The sequence below is a fragment of the Falco naumanni genome, chromosome 8 (genome assembly GCF_017639655.2).
Source record: "Falco naumanni isolate bFalNau1 chromosome 8, bFalNau1.pat, whole genome shotgun sequence".
Taxonomy (NCBI): domain Eukaryota; kingdom Metazoa; phylum Chordata; class Aves; order Falconiformes; family Falconidae; genus Falco; species Falco naumanni.
In genome coordinates this window covers 16561412-16578353 of record NC_054061.1, presented here as the reverse complement: position 1 = coordinate 16578353, position 16942 = coordinate 16561412, and the positions used below count along the sequence as shown (strand labels likewise).

The 16942-nt window shown below is 38.8% G+C and overlaps 1 protein-coding gene across 3 annotated transcripts in view; it reads right to left on the bottom strand.

The window, feature by feature from the left end:
- The window catches only part of TENM2 (teneurin transmembrane protein 2), a 698905-nt gene that overhangs the window by 88349 nt on the left and 593614 nt on the right, over positions 1–16942 (bottom strand). For all 3 annotated transcript variants that reach the window (XM_040604228.1, XM_040604229.1, XM_040604230.1), the window contains exon 13: positions 2868–3062. In XM_040604228.1, coding sequence (XP_040460162.1) covers positions 2868–3062 — 195 coding nt within the window. The remainder of the gene's footprint in view (positions 1–2867; positions 3063–16942) is intronic.

The window sequence follows — 16942 nt, the reverse complement described above, 5'->3', positions numbered from 1 at the left end:
AATGAAGCTTCTTTGGTATTTAAACAAAGGAGAATGCGCCTTAGCAAGTAAGTATGTTAGAACTCGTAGCCCCTTGGCAGCTCAGATCATTAGAGCTCATTTAGTATTGGGTCCTCTGTAGATTTGACAAAAAAGGTACCGAAAGCAATTTATATCCTTAAGGACAAAAAAGGAGGTCAAGGAGTTTTCTGAACAATATGTACCATAAAGCCCCCAAAGAGCCATGAATTACACTTACGAAGTTAAATGTCATTGAAAAATTACTCGACCATGAAAATGACAAGAAAACCACCCTTAACTTAACCTAATTTGGCAATTTCACTTGTCTCCCCCCAAACCAGATTGAATGAAGCCTGACAAACATGCCACTTCATCTTGTGTGCAAATTTGTTAATAGAACAACAGTGTTTATGCTGCAAAAATTGTGCATCACAAATATTGATTTTGGTGCCACTTTCATTTCAGGTAAATTGTTTGAACAATATGACCATGATGAATATCAGACATAAATAGCTAACGGGAAGAAAAAAATGCTGACCCACTTGCTCTAATTCAATATCCTAGTTGGAAAATAGCAAATGAAACAACCTTCACCATTCCTTTTGGAAGATCAAATCAATAGAGGAGATTTCATTGATTATACATAAATACAGAAATATTTATTTGTTTCATTCTACCATTAGAATGGTAGAATGTTAATTCATGCAAAAACCGTAAATAAGATCAGATTACCTGCAACTAAAGAAACACTGCTTCATATTATACCCTTTTTCCTATAGCTCTCAAATTAATGTCAGAAATATGTACTGAAGAACTGGAATTTTAGAGTAGAAACAAGATGGTTGCTTTTTATTTATTTGCAAATTAATTTATTGTCTTATTTATTGCAAAATGATGCATGCAAAATGTTTTTGACCTTTCTTGTCATGTTATTGTCCTCTTCCACATTTGCAGTCAGTATCTCCTGCCTTTGTAATCCATTAATCTTTTTTAAGAAAATATGTATCCTTTCAAACACAGTGTAGATTAAATAATATATATCCTTTCACATCACCTCAGCTGGTGATGCGTTTGTTTCACCCATTTAAGAAACTCATCTTTAGGAGATTCAAGATGTCTAATCCAGATATATCACAACCATTCTAGACAACTGAGAGAAGAGAGAATCCCATGCAAGTAGCTGGAAACTACAATCAAGGTGAGGGACGAACAGCTTACAAGGTAAGACTTACAGAATCAAATGAAAGAAAGATCATTTTAGGCCATGTACCATTGTCTCTCTAATAATACGAGCGTTTATATGCAGTACAAAACATGATGAAGTTTATACAGCTTATATTAGACTAAACAAACAGTTGCACTTTAGTACCAGAAATAGAGCTTCTGCATTCCTGGGGGATAGACTGGATATTTTACAGCGTGCTAAAGACAGTCTTTTCCACCTTTGGTTTTGATGAGAATGCTAACTACAAGAAGGCATTTCAGATAATTTTAAAATATTTCCTATTGTCATACACTCAGGACAAAAAGGACATTACAGCATTTTCCAGATACAGCTTAAAATGTAACCCATTAAAAACAGTGGGAAAACTCTACTGACTTCAATCGGGTTCTGGATTAGAGCTTTAATGACCAGTGTTGTGAAGCTTTCCTGGAAGGAGATGACAGGAATGAATTGAACAAAGTTGCGGTGTTGGCAGTCCCACTAGTGGGGAATCTTTGCTTTTTTTCTTTTACTTTTAGCAAAGTAAGTTCACTCAGACTAATGCAAGACCTTGTCCAAAAAGCAGTGACTGCAGTCCACACTCAAAGATTCAAACCTTTAGTGGTTTAGATCCCTGCAGTTTGCCTTCCTTTGTTTTCTAATGAGAGAAACAACTGTTTACTATAGGGTAAGATAAAAATCAATACCTGTGGTGGACAGCTCTGCATCCCACTCAGAATACTCCAGAGGGCCTCTTTAGCCCTAAAACCATGCAGCTCTGGTCCTATCACTTTAGCCCTGAAACCGCTCCTCCTTCTGGAGGATTAAACAGTTCCGGAATGTCATCATAAAGCAGCTTGAACTGTTACTGCTCGGAGGATGTGCTGAACTGTCTATTTAGCAATTGTCTGGGGACTTAAATGCCCTTTTAAAATCATACTAACATATTTAAAAAAGAATACCAGTCCAATTTATGTTGTGCATTCTAACAGAAAACGCTGTGAATAAAACCAGTATCAAACTTGACCTATGACCACATTTTGCATGGGTTGTTTTGTTAAGATTTGCTCATTCTACGTACACAAGGAATTGGACACTTTCAAGACAAAGAACTTTTCTGTACTTAAAGGGCAGTTATTGTTTGTCTGCGCCATCTACCTTTCTTTAATCCCATATGATTGCAACTAACAGGAGTAATTTGCCCTACATTAAATCTGTCAGTAACATGGATACCTAAGTCTTTCAAATTTGTTTCATCAACTTTGTCTTAATACTGACTGATAAGTTTGCTTTGTGTGGAGCTGCAGCTACACAATTTTGTCTACCGCTGCTCCTTTTTCCTCTGCATTTCACATCTAAATTGTTCAATATAATCCATATGAAAAGATTTATCATCATTCTTCAACAAAGGAATTATTCAGGTTTGCATGTGGCAGGCATTCTTAATACTGCAAAACAATGTATACGTAAGGCCAGAAGTTTTGTCTGAACTTTGATAGATCAGTAAAATTGTGATGGACTACATTTTTACCCTCTTCTACAATAATCTGCTACAGTAGTTCTACATTCAAATTTTTATTCTGTTCTTTCCTTTTTTTTCTACCCATTAAATAACTCCAAAACCTAGAAAACAAACTCACAACATAGAAAGAAAATGTCCTACCTTCCTCACAGTTTTCTCCTTTATAGCCAACAGAACAGACACAGTTCCCTTCGATGCAGGAACCATGACCTCCACATGAGGGATCGATACACTGGCTGATGGGTACATCGCATTCTGGACCTTTCCAGCCACTGTAGCATAAGCAGGTGCCTTTAGAGTACTGGCCATTGCCACTGCACAGAACTGGGCAGGCAGCTGGAAAATTGAACGAAAGAAAAATGGCATACAGAGTTATACCTGTATTCATGTAAGTGCACAAAAGTTCCACTACCAAATACTTATAAGTTAATTTACTGGGGGAAAAAAAAATCTAAGCTAATTTGTAGTTGTTCAGTTCTTAATTTCCCAAAGAAAGCATTTGATTACTATTTAATAAAGCATACATTTTGGGCATTCTGAGAATACAATTACTATTCTTTATAGACTATTGATGGTGTTTGGTGTAACTAATGAAGTAATGTGAACAGATTTGAGTCCAACATTACTCTGCTTTGTTCCACTAGGTAACATCTAAGTTTCATAGATAGCAGAACACAAAACATTCAGTCCCCAGAACATTTTATTATATAGCATCTTTCTTCTTCCATAACACCTTTTTATTGTAATGTCCCCAAAAATTTTTAGACCTTTTGTTTTTTTCAGTGTAATAATCTTGAACACAGGAATAACACAAGCCTTCATCTACAACAAATGCACTTTGCCACCAATAATCCTGCTGAACCTTGTTTTCCCAAATCCCAGAGTGACTGCTTTACCCCTGTGTGTATTGGCAAGAAAGCACCATTAACCCTTAACCCACCCTCTTGTATTATTAAGGGGGTAAGACACATACTGAGCAAATATTAATTTATGCAAATTAAATGAAGCCTATGAATAATACAGGTAGTCAGCAGGTCTTGAATGCCAGGAATCAGATGTTGTACATATGCAGAGCAATGGAAAGAAACAAGTGGTTTATTAAAAGCCAGTTGCACATAAATGTTACGCTAAGGCATATTCACACTCCTATATGCCCACTTCTCCCATGTGAACATGGCAATCTGAATTTACATGCCTGCCGAAGACTGAATGTGTGGTCACCAGCCAGAGAAATGGAAAAAATAAGGAATAACAGAAAATGGAAGTAATGAAGTGGATCTTTGAGAAAAAGTACGCTTTTGTGCTCTTCCCTCTGATGCAGTTTAATGAAGACAGAAAAGTATTTCCCTGTCTTTTCACCCTTCAAAGTAATTAGAAACTAACACCTAGTTTTACAGTGCCAAAAATATACTCAAAAGCTACTATTGATCATTGAAAGGTCCTAATGTCTTCTTGCTTCTATTATGCCTTTAACCTGAATGATCAAGAAGAACCCAAGTAATTGATTTCCTACAAAGAAATGTGTAATTTTCCAGTTATACAACTTCTCCACTGTTCAGTCCTGTAACCCTTATTAATCTTAGCTGTTCCATTGATCTGCTGCAAAAACACATTTCAGGATAGATTTTTTCAAGAATTTTGTTATTTGAAATGGGAAAAAGTTGATCAGAAAAAAATAATTCAGATTTGCAACCTGAGCTAAAATTTAGAGTGCTGAGAATTATTTCAATTAAGACTACAGGTTGATGGGCCACATTTCATGTGCATAATCTTTTGTAGACTATTTCTTCTACAGTAGAATAATAACAAAACCAGTACGCTGAAGTTCAGGGGTTTTTTGATACCCCTCCTCTGTCTTAGGGCCATATTGTCCATCTTTTGGTAGAAACAGGACTTAATTTTACCTAATTCCTGGCATTCTCTCTCACTATTTTTCTTCCTCACTCCAAAAATTAATACAAATCTGAATAAAATATAATTTCCAGCAGCAACTTTCTGATTTCAGATGTGACATGTTCACAAATGCTTTACTGAGTTCAGTGAAAAAGTTTATGCTAAAAGTTCTATTGATCTTGCCTTTTGCAGCTGGTTTCGGAATTCAGTTTACTAAACCAGCTGGACTGAATTACAATACAGACAAATATCCATGATGTCCATACTGCACTCTAGGACAGCCTATTTTACATCCCTTTGCACGTCACCATCAAACACCCTTCCATGATATACAACACACTGATCTAGCAGCAGCTTGAGTGCCATACTTGACTCTTACTCCTGCCTGCACACATTACATCATGGAGTCTATCGTAGTTGCTCAGCACACACTGCTCTTCACTGTCTAATTATGCTAACTGCTGCTACTGCAAGTCATAAAGGTGAGCCATAAAGAAAGGGGTCAAATTAGGAACACTTCTGCTCCCCAGCTACGAAGACGTGGGGGCACAAACAATTCCTTTGTCCATAACTCTCCATTTCAAAAGTCCTGTTTGGGCTGAGATTGACAAATTTTCCCAAATCACTGTAAGAAAGGTAGTCACTTCAGTCCTGCTCTCTTTACTTGCCATGGTGTAGAGGATCTGGAAGTCAGTGATCAGAAGACAGCTTGTCCTGAAGATCTAGAATAATCATGAGTGGCAAGTTTCTTGGTGTCACCTTCCACACCCTGACAAGTTGTAGAGACACTGTCCCTTTATCTGGACTTCAACACAAAAGTATCTCTCAAGAACAAGCCACCTGTATGTGGTGGTTAAGCCTGCAGTCCCTTTGTTCAAGTCCACCAAAGAAGGAAGTAATACTGTTAGATGCAAATTCTCTACATGCTTCCAACCCATTGCAGAGACTCAGTATTATCATTATTAACGGTTGCTCAGTGTGGATTCTCCAGCTGCACTGGGACACACTAGCATATGGCTTGCTTTTGCCCATCAATCTCCTCATCATGCTGTGATAAAGCTGCATAGAAGGAAAAGGTCCCAGGAAAGCTAAATGAATCAAGTAGGCAGTAGACAGTTTCTTCAAACCACATTTGTTCAAGTAGTTATAAAGACAAAAAGTTAAGAGTTGACTTGCAAGCTGAATACAAGTGAGGAATAGCTTTTTTTTGTTTTGTTGTTTTACAGGTCAATGTGGCACTCAACACCTGAAAGGACGACTGTTCCGCAAACCTCTCCTCTGGAGTCAAAACTCAAATGAAGGCACTAACTCTATGTTAACAGCACAGTCCCCTGCAAGAGGGACTGAGCAGAAATAAATACATTAATAAAATAAACAAAAAAAACCCTAAAACCAAAAAACCCCAAGCAACCACTCTAGACCTAGCCAAGGTACAGCTATTGGAGCCACCTGCTGTAAGGGAGCTTCTTTCCTCGCCTTGCCCCGAAGTCTCATTAAGGAATGGGCAATTGTGGTCCAGCTAAAAGAGGTGTACATCTGCTATTTGGAACTGGTCTATGGGAAGGCCATTCTTAGCTCCCACTTTTGATCTGAATTTGCTGGGTTTAACTTCTGGGACACCAGAGACTGGCACAGCAGAAGAAAGATTACTAGATGGTGCTGGGTCTTGGACTAAAGAGCTCCCACAGTTTTTTAGTTCTCCTGTACTCTGCTATGGTGCTTCAGGAATCTAATTAAACCTGAAAGCCATGCCACAGCTTTTCATTCCTCTCTTCATACTTCTACCAGGTCAGAGGCCTTGCTATGGTTCATAGATCTATTCAGTCCTTGTGAAGCTTGTACATAAGTTGAACAGTAATCTGCCTTCAGTGGTCTGCCACCGCAGTACACATCGCCAAGATGTTAGTGACACCAAACTGACTTTGGACAAATGAGACAATCTGTCATTTAACCTTAGGGATGAAATGAATATAGTTAAGATTAAGACACTTGCAATGTAAAGCCACAAAGTTTAATCTACAACCCTCTGCTGGGGTTATTCTACAAACTATGTAACGGGAACATCACCCTGAGAATATGAAAAATGACAGAGGTTCTCAGTCAGATTTTGGCCTTTCCAAGATTGTCATGTCAGTAAGACTGCAGGAGAAATATGTAAGCAAGAATGCAAGCAAATGTAGGTTGTAAGAAGCTGGCTTGTCATTGCTGTAAATAATCAGCTCTCCATTAATGTTTCTGCTACGGGTTTATAGGCTGTCCCAAGTGAGGAACAGAGACAGAATCAAGTTGCTCTTCCATAGAAAACAGAAGCAGGCAGTCTAAAAAGAGGTCTGCTACAATTACCATATTGCTGCAGTGTGAGACCCAAACCAGTCCACTCCAATTTTACATCCAGGCGGCTTCAATTAATGGGCAAACAACTCAAGAGTCATTTTTAGTTCTCATCTTGGACTGGTTATTTTCCCTATGTGAAGTGAGTGGCCCCTATTCCAGGACAGGACTGACTGGTCAAAGCCTGCTGAAGGAGTGTGAAGGAAGGCTGGTTTATGTAATGAAACAATCAAGGCCCATCACATTTCTGTGGACAGACAGGTTTCATAAAGACAACCGCATACTACACACCAGCACTGTCAAAAAGTGGATAGAGGTCTTCAGGAGTAGTTATGGCAACGCTCAAGTAAGTTAAACACAAAGGTGCTTAACAAAAGTTAAGCTTCTGAGTAAATCTGAATAAGCACAACACTTACTTAGTTTTTTATGTAATATTTAATTTTAATATTTAATCCTAAATGTGGTTTTAATGATGTAATTCTGCCCTTTGCTGTTAGTCAAACAAAACCAGACTAAGTTCTTAACATGGGTCTCAGCTGATCAATGGATACTACAGACCTTTGGGTCCTGTAGGCTGCACACATTTAAGACCATGAGTTGAGCAGGAAAGACCAGACAAACATCCTTCTAAAAGTCCTCTCTCTAAAGGATATCTTTGGATAGGTGTTTTGGAGTAATGTTAATATTCCCTGATGCATGAGGAAAGGTGATTTGATAACAGCCTGTTACACATGGACTAGGAGGGGAGATGGTAACGGATAATGCCCAAATGGTCTGGCATCAAAAGCCACCATTTTTTCCAGTGACACTTAACCCACAAGCATCCCAGCTGCAGTCTGTGTACACACTCCTTTTACCCGCCCTTATGGTATTCACATTTACATACTCACCAGAGGTGTTCTTCTAGAGCATGACAAGAAACCAGTAAAGGATATCTGAGGAGTCAAACTCTTGGAGGCTGTTGCAGAACTTGGTTTAGTTACACAGCTGCTTGGTTGAGAGGCCTTCCCCTGCTACTTGAAGTTCCAAACAGGATTTGAAGGCAGAGTTCTGGCTTGGTTCCTCTTGCTGTAGAGCAAACATTACCCTGGTGCAGAGAGAGTCCTGTACCACTAGGATCTAGGCTGTCAGTTCTCTACTGCAGACTTTTTTTCAGTTCCTCCTCATAAAATAGACAAATTGGTATACTTCTCTTGAAAGTTATTTGAGTTTCTGGGCACAAAAATATGCAGACTTGACAGGTTTTTGAACTTGCATCTGCAATACTTCCCTGTCCTGGACCAGGTCACAAGCAATGACCTTATATTGGTCTTACTTTGCAGGCAGTTCAGATTTACATCTAAATGTAACTTTGCAAATGGGGCATAAGAAGGTTAGCTTCCTTTGTGCCAGCTACAGGCTTGTTCAGAGCTCAGATAAGCTGTCAGGAATCACCCCACTGCAAGTCAAAACTTTTCAACGTATGTCCCACAGAATTTTGTGGTGAGATGCTAATGGCTGGTTGGTGAGGGGAGTCACTGCTCTGGGTGGACAAAATTGCATCAAGCCTGTTGGGGTACACTATCTTTCAGTAAGTACCAGAATGGTTGTATCCATAATGCCTGTAAACCCCGACCTTGCATATAAATCAGATTCTTCTTACAACAAGTTGGCGTGCATAAAAGATGAGCTTGACTGCCTATTCACAATGTAAGCAGTAAGGAAAATTAGGACTGAGTGTTGAAGTGCAAGTTTTAGGCTGCAGTAACAGAGCACTTGGACACAATCTAAAGTGCCCTTACATCACCCTAAGTACTGCTGTTCCATCAACCAATTTTAACAAGATTATCTGAAAAGTTAAAACTCATGGAAGAACTTTCCCTGACTGAAAACATAATTAGACAGATTTGTGGAATGTAATTCCACAAAAGCTACTAAACACAAGGAGACATCATCTACTGTAGGAAGTCCTAACACAAGTTATCCAAAAGCATTTACTGCAGAAGCAAAGACAGGTACAATTTTTACTCTTCCTCAACTACTTGCTGTAGGTGTAGGTGTACTACTTGCACCATCAGAGCTGAAACCCTGGGTAAAATGGAATTTTCATCTGAGCCATTACAGCTTCACTTATGTAATATAACCTCTATACAAACACATTCAGAAAAAAAACATTCCGAAGACACACTGTTTATACTCCCGCACACTAGATATATTCAGCTCTTAATGAACTGTACAGAACTTTGTCAGACCTAAGAGAAATAAATACTATTTTCATGTGTAGATGTTCCTCTTTAGGAGGAGGAATTGAGTTTCAGTCCTGAAACTTTTGCTAAAGAACACAGATTAAAAGAAAAGTGCCTGCCAGCATATGCACTTACAAAACTGCATAACGATCACCTGTTCTGTACATGTGGTCATGTACATCCGGTTGATCTAGTGTAACTAGTATGATCCAGCAGGGGAGGGTATGCACTAATGCTGGCATGCATAGCACTTGTGGGGGTTTACATAAAGTTTGCTTGGGGTCGGGCAAAAACTTGGTTCTACTTTCAAATATGTGGGCGTGGTTTGAGTCTTCTCATCAAGAATAATTTCCAGATTTTTTGCGTCTGGTTTTGCTCAAACAATTCTTCTCTGTACTTAGTACTGCAAGTCAGCCCAGTGTCCCTAAACTTGGGGGAAGTCATTATGTATATGAAACAGAGCAAATGTTTCTCAAGTCTTTAGTACAACCATATTAACATTCTATAGCTGTCTCTCAAAAACCATCTGAGCCTACAGACTGGGCAGTTTTGATATGCTGTTTGGACAGAGTTGTACAAATTCCTAGTTATATAAAAAAAGTGAAAAACACACTAACATAATAGAAATCAAGTTCTTTGTTTCACTGACCACCGGGAACTGTACTGAAGACAGATATAGGTCAAACTTCTTACCAATGAACCTCACCAGTGAACCTCCTGGGTGCAGCTCCTTTAGGGGATAATTAATTTAGACTCTGTAATAGCTCACACTTGGACTTTGAGCAGAGATTAAGCTGCTACTGCTGAGAGATTATGCATGATTTTGCCAGTATATAAAGAAGATGGATTACTGTTTATGACAGTCTAATCTGAAACCAATAAATGAATTCCAGGTCTGCTCCAAACTGGAGGAGAAATATAGGAAAGATCCAAACCCAATGTAATCAACAACTGCCTGGTTCCAAATATCTCAAAAATATGTATAGGATCACATTGTACTAGTGTTTTTTCTCTTTTTGGCTTTATCTTGGTGACACATATGTAGCATTTAATCTACAAATGCTACTTTCCCTTCGATAGACAAATTAGATTAACATGTAAGCAGGTGAAGGTGTATTTTACTGATGTTAGAGCTGAATTGTACTACAATTGTTTGCCAAAGTCCTGAATAACTTTAGATTCACTCCAAAAGCTACAACCAGGTCCTTGCCTACAGTCAACCTCCTAAAGTGAAGTTATACCTATCTGGATATAAACAATCTTAATTTCTAAGTGGCTTAAAATCCACAACACTACTAAACCCAAAGGAATTGCAAACATTTGAATTTTAGAAAATCTGCCCAGTTATTTAAGTCGTTAATTTCTGACAACCTGAATCAAAATGTGGGCTACAGACTTTACAGTATCATTACTTTAAATAAAACGGTACTGAGACATAACAAATACATCCCTTGTTATACCAAATGTTTTTCTTTAAGGTATTTCTAAAAATTAGGAGACAGTAAATATATGAGTACTCTTTAAAAATAGAACCATTTTGTTTGACAACACTTTCCTTAATATTTTATGTTTAAACCTCTTTTAATCAGTTGGGCACACATTTCACTACTTGTCTGCATGCCTATTAGCTTTAATTGGAGTTGATTTATGGATATGGAAATCTGAAATAACTTCTAAGAGCACTCCACAGTTTACGCTGTTTCACTTTTACTAGTTTATGCTATTTTTATGCTACTTTCCTGGCAAGAAGCTGCCCCACCTCTAGACAACTTAGCAAGAAAATCATTCTGGAATGGGAGATTGAATGAATCCAGGACCATTTTCTCTCATCTGTTCTTTATCCCTCACAGACGTGATATTTGCATGGCCAGGAAAAATGGTGTTTGACTAGATTGCCTGCTCTTCTGAGATCACTAACTTCCATCAGGCTGAAATGTTTTTAAGAAGAGTGACAATTAGGAAGATCTAGAACATCTTTTAGGTTGCTCTAAGACCTTGTGCTTTTCCAAGCAGAAGTCACCTTAGAGAAATTCACCCAGAAGCAGAAGAATGAACAACTATGATTAAGTGTTACTAACATTATATGCTTTATGTGTTACTTCACGAACTGTTTACTTTAAATACAGACCACACAAATAATTTAAATGATTTAACAGTCGTGTTGCTCTATGGTTGCAGGCACCAGGTCAGTATTAAGATGAAATGTACAGCCCTTCATAGTAGTCATGCCCTGCAATCCTTACTTCGGTTGCCCCAACCAGGGCCTTGCCAAGCTCCCTTGTCTAGCTCTGTCAAACTGCACATTAGTAAGCAAGAAAGAGATTCACAGAAGAATTTCCAGAAGGACAAAAAACCCATCAGGTGTGTCAAATCTCTGACATTCAGAAACCATTTGGGGAAAGCAGCACACGCTGACTTAAGCACTAAAGTATGGATGCTTTAATTAATCCGGGGTGAATTTAATTGCTTTAGTTAAGTGGAAATCGGGTTAAAAATGATGCAGAGCATGCTGGGGTGTGTTAAAAACATGACATATAAGTTGGATGAATCGATAAATTAAAAGCGCACAGATGTTTTAATTAAACCCAGGAAAGTTAACGAAGATCACTAGAGACTTTTAAGGATATGATTAATTCAATTCATTTAAAATACCTGTAGAGCTAGGGGGATGCCTCCATTTTGGGAGTTAGAGAAGTTCTCAATCAATAAGTATTTAAGCTGTTCTACAAAAAAAAAAATGGCAGGATTTTTATAGAAGTGACTGAGAAGCATTAATTGCACAATGAATATTTACATTCTTTTGAACACTCAGCAAACTTTTGCTTTGGCCAAAATTTATCAGAAAGGTCATAGTTTTTCTCATAGCCTTCAGAGTGACCTTATCTGTCAAAAAGACAACACTTGCTGTTCCCTCTTCCACCATTCTGCAAAGTGCCTATTTCCATTAGATAATTGCTTTGCTTACAACTATTACACAAATATAAGAAATATGAATATGTTTTCCTACACTATCTAGCAGCAGTTTCCAAAACCACAGCAAATTTTTAAGATTAACTCTTTGGGGTTGGTCACTTCGTAGAAGAAAATTTTGTTTCATGAATAGACCCCTATAATATTTTTAATAACAATGACAATGCAGTCTGTAAGAATAAAAATTAAGCAAATGTCAGATACATTTGAACTAATTTAGTAGTGGATTGAAAGGGCTGAAGTCCAATTACTACTAGCACGAAGATGAGCTTAGGTTATCTACATAACCATCAACAAAGATGTTCTCCAAAGATACTGGAGTCCTGAGGGGGGAGAGAAAAAGGCCACCATACTGTCTCACTGGAAAAGCCACAGCTGACTAGAAAAAAGATTTTCAAGCACTATAAAACAAACTACAAATTGGGGACAGACAGAAAAGAGGATGTTTGAGTTCAGCTAGACACTTGAAAAATCAACTAGCTGTGCCAGGGTTCAAATGTCTTGAGGACTTTCTCTTGTCAGTACATTCTGGATTCAGCACTTTGTCAGCCTGTTTGCTCCCCCTCCACTACTGCAGAAGCTCTGTGACTATTACTACCTGTATTACGGGAAAGATTGCAGTTCTCCATGCAGTACACTAAGATGATTTGCAGAATGGAAGGTTGACAGGCAGCCAATCCAGTTAGGGTCCTCCCTATCTACTATGTCATTAAAGAGCAGCATAGTTCAATTTTTTTTTCATATACATCAGTGCATCCAGGGAAATGGAAGTTACCCGGCACCGGTTCTGGTTTACCACAGGAGAATGTGAGTGATCACTTTGTCATATATTTTGTGCCTTTGAAAAGAAAGAAAAAAAGAAAAAAAAAAAAAGGAAGAATTCCTTTCAACTCTTTGCATGATACATGGCACTAGAGGAAAATGTTGATGGTGGATATAAATGTCCTGAAAACACTGCTTTGCAAACCAGAACTATTTTTCTGTGGGAACTAGTAACAGAATCAGAGCTGTGAAAATCCTGCATTAGAAACAAGCAGTGAAGCTGATACAACTACTAGAACATGCAGACATAGATTTTACTTTCTACCAACAGATGGAAATAAACAGATGTTAAAATCAACATGTCATAGAGAAAAGCATGTAGATCTTCATTTGTAAGTCTTGATAACTTCATCACTAGAAAAACTGAGGAGAAAGGGAAAACTAAACCATTTCAGAGGTTTCAGTAGCTGTCTCAGTGGAAAGAGCCAGTGAGGAATCAAAGAGATAATGCTTCAAGCTCACAAAAAGCAGCACTATGGACAAACACCAAATACCAGCATTATCTTCCAAACATATGTGTTACGATTCATAACAGAGAAGTACTAACAGCATAAAGTAATTTATGCACCCAGAAAAAGAAATGAATGAAAAAGTGAAATATTTCTTCAAATATTTTTGGTAAGATTTTACACCATTCCAAGTGAACGGTGTAAAAACTATTACTTCTCTGGTAATGGTTTAGCTCTGGCTAAACAGCAGTGCAGAAGCTGTAGGATTGCGCCCACAGGCTGCAGCATTCAGGGTATTTAAAACCCAGACTACTCTGGTCTCATTTTAGTTACTGCTGTTTGTCTTTTTGCATTTACCAGAAAAGGTTTCAATCATAATGTGTTTAATTGCACATTTCCACATTAGCTGCAGATATTTAAACATTTTTCTATGTTCAAATTAGAATCTTTTTTGTTTGCCTGAGAAAGGGAAGGGCCATGATAGCTACCTGAATTTAATCTCACCCAAATAGGGTCTAAATATAGGAAAAGATCTAAATTACAGATTCAAATCTAGATATAATGTAGATATGAAAAAAGTCATGCATGCTGAAATTTGAAACTGTGATTCAGGGCTGTTTCTGTTATTCAGGGATGGCAAATGTCTAAGGATCTCTTAACAGCTGTATTTCTATAACATGATTTACAATACTACTTAATCACAGTTGCTTCAATGACATTTACCATCATCGCAAGGACTCCAAGATGATCCCAACACAACTGCAAAGACAAACTCTTTGAACTTAATAAAATAAACAAATACCAGTACAATTCCATGGAGACAATGCAATCCAGAAACAAAACATAGATTGCAACACAATTAAATAAGCTAACCAATTAAACACAAAAACAAATTACAAAGCATACATCACAGTAAGCACAATTCCGCTCAGCAGAGTATAGCTAGAGCAAAGAGATTCTTAGCCACCAATGGAAGTATTATAAGATTAGAAGAAAAAGTTTTAGCTTGCCAGAAACTCAGCCGCACAATGCTTTGCGTCCTGCATGTATTTGTATGCACGTCCACTGCCTTGCTGCACTGGGAACCTTTTGAAATATTCTGTTTATTGGAATCCCATTGAAACAGAAAATATTTGTGCAAATGGATGTGCTGTTGCTGCACATGTATAAGAGGGGAAGAAAGATAAAGTGAAGTAACTGATAATACAGCAGGCTTTGAAAGCAGCTGTGAGAGATCAAATGAATATACCCAGCTTTTAATAACTATGAAAATATTACTATAATGCTGTTGAAGAAAAACCCATTAATAAGATTTTACTGTGTTTCCATATGCTTTCCATCTTGGACATAAGCAAAGCAAACTTCCTTATCATACTAAGCCAATAAAACTTGGTTCCAGCTGATAGGCCTTAGCTACAGTACTGCCTCTGGCTCTGTCCTTGGTCTTGGTGTTGGCAGGTTGGGTAATGAGTCATCAGATAAAGATGTGCTAGTGCTCACTGAAATCAGAGACTCATAATGACTTACGTGCCCATTTATTTCACCTATCATGTTTTGTCCAGCAGTGGCATTAACAACTTTTCTTAAGTTTTTTCCTTCTTCGTTCATTACTGAATTCCTCAGCGTTCCCCATCTTTTTCTTAATCCTTTTAGCTGTGTCTTTGAAATTCTCTTCTACAGAAATAAGTCTATCTTTTTAGCTGCACCACTATCCTGCATGCTCTTTGGGAAAAGAAGTCATACAGAATTTCAAGTTCATATGCTGCAACGTGCATTTAGAAACATATGAAAGGGCAATGTAATGCACAGGCACAAATCTGGCTGTACGTTTACTGGCATTTTAATATACAAAACAAATGGTAATTAAATTGCTATACTAGATGTAAGTATTTGGTATATTTAACAACATTAAATAAATATCTTAAAAAAATGTTAAGGCATTTTTGCTGCCCTGTAAAGGCACGATTGTAATATACAGAGGATGGACATGCTTCTAAACAACAGGAGCATCCCCACTTGAAATTACTCAGGACAAGCTCTTCTGTAGATAAATTCTTTATAACTTTGAGTTCAGTGCTGGAATCAGCAGAAGCCATAAAAGCTTTAAGAATAATGAGAAGTTAGTTGTTTGTTTTTTTTTTTTAAATCCGTATTTTTAAAGTCTGTTTCCTGAAATATTTACAATGCTAAAAGTAGCTCTTGTGTCCTATTGCAATTTTGTAAACATTCCCTTACAAAGAATGAAAAGGATATGAAGGATCAGTTCTAGCCTGGTGCAGGCTAGGGAGTAATCTCAGAACTCTTACATCACCATTCTGTTACTAATAGCATTTCCCTTCCAAACATCTGCTAATCCTCACATTTAACCTGCAATGTACTACAGGGACAGGTACATATTTTTTAAAGCGTAATGAAATGTTAGGACACTAAATAACTGGTATTGTAACACAAATTTAAAAAGATATCTGTTGTAGAATTCTGGAGTCCACACTCCTCAGAGCCCTGATTTTACCTCTAACCTCCAAATGAGTTCACGAGGACTGATACAAAAAGCTGCAGACCAGAAATGATGGTTCCCATCACACTCCTTGCCGCAGTACTGACTGTGTGCCTTGAGCCTCTTTTGGAGCCCTGATCACTAACAAACAGAAAGAATTCAGCCGGTCACCTCTTCTGTTCTTGGCTCCTGTTTAAATTGCTAATTAGAAAGATTTAAGAGTGGTGGATTTTATGGTGGCTCTACTTGTCTACCTGACACTGGATCAAAGCTACTATCTGCCCAGTGGAAAAGGGTCGGGGGTGGGGGGGGGTAGGGGGGCTGGTGGCCAGCTGGGCATGAGCCAGCAGCGTGCCCGGGTGGCCAAGGAGGCCAGCAGCACCCTGGCTCGTAGCCAGGACAGCGTGGCCAGCAGGGCCAGGGCAGTGCCCGACCCCTGTGCTCGGCACTGGTGAGGCCGCCCCTCCAACCCTGGGTTCGGGTTTGGGCCCCTCACGGCCAGAGGGACATGCAGGGGCTGGAGCGTGTCCAGAGCCGGGCACGGGGCTGGGGAAGGGGCTGGGGCACAAGTGCTGGGAGGGGCGGCGGGGGGAACTGGGGGGGTTTAGTCTGGAGAAGGCTCCGGGGGGACCTTATCGCTCCCCACAGCTGCCTGACAGGGGCTGTAGGCAGGGGGGGTCGGTCTCTTCTCCAGGTAACAAGTGACAGGACAAGAGGAAACGGCCTCAAGTTGCACCAGGGGAGGTTTAGGTTGGAGATTAGGAAAAAATTCTTCACGGAAAGGGTGTTCAAGCATTGGAACAGGCTGCCCAGGGAGGTGGTTGAGTCACCATCCCTGGAGGTGTTTAAAAGATGTGTAGACATGGTGCTTAAGGACATGGGTTAGTGGTGGCCTTGGCAGTGCTGGGTTGACAGTTGGACTCAATGATCTTAAAGGTCTTTTCCAGCCTAAATGATTCTCTGATTGTGGGATCTCACTTCATGCAGGCAAGGTAGCAGCTGATAGATAGCAATGACTGTCAATCATTG